Source organism: Meleagris gallopavo, chromosome Z, assembly GCF_905368555.1.
Source record: "Meleagris gallopavo chromosome Z, MGAL_WU_HG_1.1, whole genome shotgun sequence".
Lineage (NCBI taxonomy): Eukaryota > Metazoa > Chordata > Aves > Galliformes > Phasianidae > Meleagris > Meleagris gallopavo.
Window position 1 is genome coordinate 62,508,898 of NC_139435.1, and position 8,398 is coordinate 62,517,295.

Genomic DNA, 8,398 nt, shown 5'->3' on the forward strand with positions numbered 1-8,398 from the left:
CGGGAAGTCACACTCTGACCTCCCGGCACCGAACCCCTCGCACAGAACGTTCCCAATACAGACCGAGGCCCCGCAGCGAACTCCAGGGTAACGCGCAGCGCAGCGCAGCGCAGCACCGCCCCACACCCCTTGCGGGATGCCGCTGCCACGCACGGCCCGGCTCTCTTCAAACTTCCGGTGCTTATGGAGACTTCTCCCTTTCTGATAGGCCGCTGTGCTTTACAGATGGAAGCATTGTCCAATCGAATCCCCGAAAGTGGGAGGTGAGGGGAGGGATTTCCGGGTTGAGGGAAGGCGGGCAGGCTTGGCCGTCAGCGCCGCGGTGTTAGAATGGCCGCGGCCGCTGCTGCTTCGCCGGCCGACAAGGAGAGGTGAGGCAGGGGGCGGCTCGACCTACGGGCCGCCATAACCGGCCGGCGTCTGCGGGACGCCGTGGTGCTGGGATGGGCTGGCGGGGGGGGGGGGGCGAGGCGAGGCCCCGCTGCGGGGCTCGTGTGCGAGGGGTCGCCTGCGGGCCTCCCGGGGCGTGCTGCGGGGCTGAGGGCAGGCTGTCCGTGCGCCGGCTCCGCGTCTGTGCAGCAGCTGTGTGCTAAGGCGGCTGTGTGCCCACGGTCTGCGGTGCTACGGCAACGGGCTTAGGTGAAGATTCTTCACCAGACGTAGAGGTAGGAAGGGGTTTGTTCGCTGAAGGGTGATCGGGCCGTGGCAAAGGCTTCCGAGGCGGTGGCTTCAAGTGGAAGCAGCGTTTGGATAAGCTTTCAGACGGTGGGTTTGGATTTTGGGTAGCGGTGTGCGGAGCCGGGAGTTGGACTCGATGGTCCCTGTGGGTCCCTTTCTACTCGGGGCGTTCTGTGTGCAAAACGTGGCCCAGTGTTGAGGTGGCACAGCCGCTCCGCGCAGTTTGTGCGGATGTAACGGGACCGGCCCCGAGTGGCAGCGCAGGTCGGCAGCGTTCGAGCCCTGCTGAAGGCAAGGAGCTGCACCCTGCTTCCATCAGAGATCCACGTCAACAGGGCTTATTTTGTGCCAGGGTTGTGTGGGAAGGTTGTTACAATGCGTTCACGGAAGTGAGATGTTAAAATGCGTCACTTCTTTGTTTCTGTAGTGCTTGGTGCTGCACTGCGCTATCGCTCTTGTGAAACAATTCATTTTTAAAGCTTGCAGAAGGTAACCAGTACAGAATTGGTGGGCAGAGTAGTACGTTCACACTTGAGAATGCCAGTTGCAAGACTGACGTTTTCCTGTGCACAAGTGTCCCATGTAGATACAGGTAGTTGGCTTGCAGAGAGTCAGAGTCACCGGACGCTGTGCTCAGCAGTGTGAAGGGAGGGTAATCAGAGGGAGGTAAGCTGCCTTCTCTTTGGCAACTGAGTGAGCACTGGTCTGCCCATGGGAGGTGGTGAGCAACTGCTGTTTGCTTTTGTTGCTTTTCTTTCTTCTTCCATTTCAGTTTCACATATGAAGCAGTTTTTATTGTGATCCACAAGTTTTCTTGCCTTCACAGTTCTTATTCTCTTCCCTCAGCCCATGGGGTTGGGGCAGAAAGGATCAGAGGTCCTTGTCTGTCTCCAACTAAGTGGGCTTCAGAGTGCCCCAGATAACTTGCTTACCTCTTCTTCCCCGTTTTCTTATACCGCCATAACTCCTCACATGATTGCAGTTCTTCTCCTTGTAGGCCTCAGCCTTTTTCTTTCCTTCTCTTTCTAATGGGAAGCATAATTGAGGTTCTGTGTACCTGTATGTGCTTGATGGGATTAAGTATCTTGAAAACTCATAATTTAACTTAAGCAAGCCTTTAAGGATGTTTTTTTCAGAGGCTTTGTAATTTAGCAAAACCAGCTTGTTCTTGTATGTGGATAGAAAAAAATTCAAATACACAAGAAAAAGGCACTTCTTGCTTTGGTGAAGTATTTAATCACTAATAGAGGTACTACCTCATTTTAAGGAAACTTTTATTCATTCTTTTCACTGAAAAGAATATGTTTGATTCAGTGAAATATGAAGTATGTTTTCTTCTCTGAGTGTTCTGGGTTTGAAAAAATTTTTTCACCTCCCTTTTTTCCCCAAACTGGTATCTCTATCCTCTGTGCGCACTTCTTCAGTGCAGTCATGCTAATGGGGTTTCTGCCAAGTGGTCAGGCAGTGTATTGAATAACTGAGAGTGGGACTATGTAACATCTTACCAAATTGGCAAAATTAGTGATTGTTCTGAACTGCTGTGGAAGCTTCTGTGCTCTGGCAGTGATACTCATTTTTCTATTGTTGTTGTTTTACTAGGAAAACATGTGAACAATTTTAAGAGTTTATACTGCTTAAACTGGTTGTCTCTTTTTTAGATTTATCTGCATTTATCCAGCATATTTAAACAACAAGAAGACAATAGCAGAAGGAAGAAGGATACCTATAGACAAAGTAAGTTTGTGGATGGCAGGAAAAAGAATGTTTTGTTCTGTAGTAGTTCCATAGAGAGTTGGAAAATAAAACTAAATTTCAAAGTTATTATCTTCCAAATTCCTACATGGCAAGCTAGTTTGATGGAAGAGCCTGGGTTTCTGTTTTCATCTGAGCAGCACCTTTGGCAAGATGTTGAAGTAATGACAATCTGGTGTGTTCAATCTACTACAGAATTGATGTACAAAATTTGGAAGAGATGAGGAAAAGAATAATTAGTCGATGATTGTGAGCTTGGTGACTGACTTATCTAAGTATGCCCATATTCTGTGCTTTGTGTCCTTTGCTGGTCTCTGTCAAAGACAGAACTTAAAATGTATGTGGCATGCAGATGTTTCTGTTGCTTTCAATCTGTCCAGAATAGTTTTGATTCTCACTCTTTATAGTGTTTTTAATGAGCAAATGCTGAGTTTGTAAAGGGCTTTTCTCACTGTTAGTTTTTTGTCTGTTTTCCTGATAATAGTTAAAAAGTAAAAATAATTATATAGCATATACACTGTCAGTGAAAGATCTACCTGTGGAATGGATCTGCTGCCCTGTGCCTAAAAAAGAAGTTCCACTGTTTCCTGCACTTGCTGCTGTAAATTTCCCTTTAGTCCTTTACTGAGTCATCTTTTTTGGTTATGTGTAACTATATGCCATTTCAATTATTTTTCTTAGGCAATTCTGTTACCTTCTTTGTTCCTCTGTCCTAAATAATTCTCTCATCTGCTTTCTGTTTCACTGATTTCTCTATATCTTTGTCTGCTTATTTTTGTTTCCTAGACTGTAGAAGGGCTCCCAGATGACTTTTGCAGTAGATTTGTCACTATTTGAAGAACTATCCCTTTCCCATCCACCTTTTCTAGTTCTACAGTATAGAGAAGCCACTATTTCTGTATAGGTAACTCTCACTCAAAAATGTTTAACTAACGTTTAACGTGTTGTTTCAACAGGCTGTTGAAAATCCCACATCTACTGAAATTCAAGATGTGTGTGCAGCAATTGGATTCAATGTGCTATTAGAGGTAACAAAAACCAGGCCCCTCCCCCAGAAAGTCAAACCAAAACCACAAAAAAAAACCAGACACCTTGGTATGTGTCTTGTCTTCTATGACTTTATTTTTAATTACAGACAGAATAAGTTGCAATAAAGTCTTTTTTAACAGCCAAGATATTTTCTTTCTTTGAGTGTTAACTAAACATAATGATGAAGGAAATGTTTGAAAACAGAATGCAAGGCAAGAATTACTTGGATCTCGAAGTCAGTGTCACTTTCTATGCTTATAAAAAAGATTACTTGTTAACTGTTCTTCTTAGAAGACTATCCTAGTTTCTTAAAAGTTCCTAATAGAATAAAAGCAAATCTTGCAAGTGCAACTCTGCAAATTAAATTTTTGTACAATCAATGAATACACAGACGGTATGGTATATCCAGGAGCTTGGCTGATGTAATTGTTATACTGGAGTAAGAAAAGAAAGATGCTCACCCTATCCTGGGCTCACAAAATAGACTCCAGTGGAGCAGATCTCCAGAAGAGATCCTTCCCCACTGGTGGTCAGCTCTTAAATGGTCTAGGAGAGGTGGAGCCAGGCTCCACCCCTTCCTGCAGCACAGGTGAATTGCCTTCTCCTGTACTCCCGTGGCTGACTCACTGCTCGCCTCAGGTGATCAATCACAGGTTCAGGCCGTGATTCAGCAGCCCCATACAATTTTTAAAAGCATATTTGTACTGAAAGATATTATCTTTTGGAACTAGTGTTTGATAATAATAGAATTTTGTTACTTAAAATCTCTAGGGTCCTTCGGAGTTATGTTTCAACTAGAGTTGCAGTATGCAGTAGTTATTTACTGCCATAGTTGCTTGGTCTTCAGTTTCTTGATTAATTTTTCCTTATGGAATGAGCTTGAGTTTCTAGCACACTTTGTTTTCTGAAGTGATTAATTTAAAGTACTGTGGAATTTTCTATCAATTCTTTACTGTAGATGTTTTCTTTCAGAAGTGACTGGCATCCAAAAGCTTTTTGAAAGACGAATACATTCCTATTATTGCACACTCACTTGTGAAATAGCCAGTACCAGTTAACAGCCTGTAGCAGAAATAAGGGCAGTGAGTATTAATAGTGGATGTCAGACTGTGACCTACTGCAACTTACTAGAGATTGTCTCTAGATGTCCAGAAATGTTTGTGGCCATGGAGATGAGACAGAAACTTATCTGTGCATTCCAGGCTGGTGGGCATGTAGAACAGTCCCTGTAGCTGGTTACTCATTAAATTGTTACATACCAGCAATGAACAGTAAGTTGCAGCAATGCTTCTGAAAATGTTACACTGTTTAGCTTTTGGGCTACAGTGGCAAAGCTTTTGGAGGATGACACTGATGGAGAGCTGCAGTTCTTGTTTGGATCTGTTAAGAATTCCATGATGCTCTGACTTAGATCAAATGCCCCCTGACAATTTTTGCAGAAAACTGTTCCATTAATTAATACATAAATGAGTTTTCCTTTTGTATAACAGAAAAATAAGATGTATCCTAGAGAGTGGAATCGTGATGTGCAGTACAGGGGTAGAGTACGAATTCAGCTCAAACAGGATGATGGCAATCCGTGTTTACCTCAGTTTCCAACACGTAAGTAGAATATCTCGGTTAAACCCTTTACCTGTTACTAAACTGGTAAGACTTCCTTTTATCAGCTTGATTATTCATTTTACTGTCAAAAATTTTAGAATATTGCATTAAATCTCTTTACCTCCGTAAGTCAGCTAAATCAAATCTGTGTGAGCAGAGTTTGTAAAAATGCTGCTCTTCTTTCAGTACTTGATTTGAGAAGTTAGGAGAGTTGTGTGTGATAGCAATAGTTGATACATTCAATATACAGTTTTGGCTTACTGTTGTTTTGACAGACACAATGGGATACTTGGTATTAAAATTGATAAATTCCACTTGTAGGCTATATGCATCAGTTAGGCATTTGTACAGGTACCAAATAAATAAAATAAAACACTGAGTTTGCAGTTCAGTTTTCTGTTGGCATTTTCATATTTAAGCACGTATTTATTATTATAAAGGCTGTATTGTTATAAAGGCCAGGCCCTGGAACAGCTCCCTGTAAAAATTATTTGTCATTCATTATGAACTGTTCATCTTTTCCTTTTTTCCTGTCAAGGAATCAGTATGTAATAGGGAAGCAAATAAGTATCCAAAGAAGGATATGTCTAAAAGAAAGAACAAGAAGAATACCAGTATGAGAGTAGCTGAAGAATGCATCTGGAGACAAATCAGGAGACAAATTCAAACCATGTTCCTGTAGGAAGATGATGGTGTCTTTGTAAACAGTGCTCGTAGCTTTTTGTGTAGTCATTCTGTCCTCACTATTTTAGGCCATTAAGACCTGAGGAAAGAGGGTAACTGAATACTGTAACGGGATATGTCTGTTCTGGTCTGCTGTGATGCTGTTCCTGTGCTTAAATAATAATAATAGTTTACAAAAAAAAAAAGCTGGCAGAAGTTTTTTCCAAACTTGAAGCTATGCAGCACATGAAGGAGAACTCCTTGGCTTTTTTTTTTTTTTTTTTTTTTTTTTTTATTGTAACAGAAAGCTGAAAATGGGCTGAAGCTTTTAACTTTGAAAATGGTCTGGATGTTCTTAACACAATAGCAATGATCCCTCCCTGTATTTTTTAGGTAAATCAGTGATGCTGTATGCTGCAGAAACCATTCCCAAACTGAAAACAAGAACTCAAAAGATGGGAGGTAGTGATCAAAGTCTTCAACAAGGAGAAGGAGGCAAGAAAGGTAAAGGGAAGAAAAAGAAATGACTCCACATCTGAAATAATTGTAATATCTAATAGCTGTACTTACAACAAATATGGATGGACACGTTACTTAATGCAATTTTGAGGTGAAAGATACAGGAACGAAACAGGTCAAGACAAATAGAAGTGCCTCCTTATTTTGGAGCTGGAATGCATGTAACTGCCTTGTGTCTGTGTAACAATAAATCTATCTTCACACACAAGTCTGCAAGTCTGAAGCTAACATTCAGTTTTGAAAGTGGAACAACATAAGTAAATGGGAGAATCATTTTTTCCAAAATTAATATGCAGATTTTTAAAAATAATAATAAGTCTTATGCAGACTAGATAAGCAAAGATTTTTCAAGTTGGTTAATCATTTATCTATGCTAGTTGACTGATTATCTTGACTCTGGAGGGTCTGTATCACTAATAAAAAATGTAAATCAGTAAAATTATGACTTTGTAAACTTTCCTTCCTAATCATCTTTTATGATTGTCAGTGTACTAATAAAGATGGCACAGTAATTTTGAAATACTTTCTTGAATGCTTTTGTCAAAAGTGTTAAATTTTCCTCTATAGCTTATTTCAAGAAGTCAGAGACATACCATAGGCCTAGTATTTTTTAAGATAACTGAACAATTTAACTTTTTTCCTTTTTTTTTTTTTTTCCTTTCTGTATTATCCTGTTTTAGGTTGTTGTTTGAGAGTTTATGAAATGCACTTTCTAGATTTATTTCAGATGTGTAGGCCTTGCAGTGTCTGGTAACTTAAAATATTTATGTAGTCCGCAGGCAGGGATAGGACATTATTTGGAGATTAATTGATCAGAACAGTTGTCACTAGAAGAAACTGAAGAAAATACCGAAAATATTGAACAAGTTGAATGAGGAATAGTTTAGTACAAGGAGACTGAAAAAGACAGTGCTACCTCTCTCAAATTTAAAAAAAAAAAAAAAAAAAAAAAAATCCCTCGTGGGCTTTTCTAATTCTTAGTATTTGAGAACAGGTATTTCACTACTTCATAGATGAGTACTAGCAACAAGTTATCAGATTATTCTGATAAAATTTTCATGTTGCAATATTCTGTTTTCATCTATCTGCCAGGTAAGCTTTTTTTCTTTTCATATTTTACAGATAAGCAGCATTCAGAATTCATCTGGATGTATGACTAAAGTAATGAAACTTGGTTAAGTTCTTACTTGATGATATGTTTGCTCAAAATAGTCATGCTTGTATTTTGAGGTATTTTATGTTTTTCATTTTTTTGTTCTACTCACATGCTTTAACAGATGGTAGGTTACCTTTTTTTTTTTTTAAAGTTGCTGCTGCTAGACATTTATAGCAAACTGCATGGCAGCTCCCAACTCACAAGAGGCTTGGTTGTGTTTCCTTTCTGTAGGACATTTTAAGTGTCGTTCTATTGCAGCACTGAATGGAGGAGGGTGCATTCTTATTCTCACTGCCGCTGTATCAAATCTAGAAGCTGCCCTGATGGACCTCCACATGCCACTCCCTTGATTGTCAGATTACTAGTACACAGACTGTCTGTAGCAGAATTCCTTTGGAAGGGGAATCTTATGCTCTGAGGCTGTAATTGGGCATGGCTGTGTACAAACATCTTCAGTTTTTTTTCTGCTAATATGACTTCTTACACAAATGATCTGTGGATCATCTCTCATTGATAACACACACAGATATGGCAACCCTGCCCAGTACAGGGGGTTGGAAATAAATGATCTTTAAGTCCTTTCCAACCTAAGCCATTCTGTGTTGAGGGAGTTGCTCTCTGACTCAATGGAATGCCACACGGCAGAAACAACAGCACGGACGCTGCTGAAGCAGCTGAAGGTTTTGTTATTGGAAACAACGAGGTGGTCAGAGGTTATTAGTTACTGCTGCTCTGTGGAGAGGGAAGAGCAAGAGAGGGAAGCAAGAGTGCAAGACGACAATGAAGTGACAGTGGAAGACCTGTTGACTAGTTTGAGGAATTGAGAAGGAAGTCTTGAATCTGCTTTGGTTAGTGTTGGAAATTCTCAGATTTAAGAGCTTTTAGAGAAATGACTTACATAGTACTGTCTCATCCCAATCAGTAGCTTGTAAGGAAGGTCAGTCTTTGGAATCCCCTGAATAGGGCACTCCCTGCAACAGTCAGACAGTGACTCAGAGG

The 8,398-nt window shown here is 40.7% G+C and overlaps 1 protein-coding gene across 1 annotated transcript; it reads left to right on the forward strand.

Moving 5' to 3' along the window:
* Positions 1-239: 239 nt before the first annotated feature.
* SRP19 (signal recognition particle 19) lies at positions 240-6,763 on the forward strand. The gene is made up of 5 exons (XM_085213669.1): positions 240-371; positions 2,337-2,412; positions 3,387-3,458; positions 4,950-5,061; positions 6,118-6,763. Exons 1-5 carry the CDS (start codon positions 331-333, stop codon positions 6,249-6,251), a joined length of 435 nt encoding a protein of 144 aa, XP_085069795.1. The 5' UTR covers positions 240-330; the 3' UTR covers positions 6,252-6,763.
* Positions 6,764-8,398: the final 1,635 nt, after the last annotated feature.

What these genes read in the sequence shown, in the direction of transcription:
- SRP19 (XM_085213669.1), top strand. Translation starts at nt 331, where the DNA reads ATGGCCGCGGCCGCTGCTGCTTCGCCGGCCGACAAGGAGAG. An exon ending in TCGCCGGCCGACAAGGAGAG is followed by an intron (nt 372 to 2,336) that starts GTGAGGCAGGGG and finishes TCTCTTTTTTAG; the next exon opens with ATTTATCTGCATTTATCCAG. An exon ending in GAAGGATACCTATAGACAAA is followed by an intron (nt 2,413 to 3,386) that starts GTAAGTTTGTGG and finishes TTGTTTCAACAG; the next exon opens with GCTGTTGAAAATCCCACATC.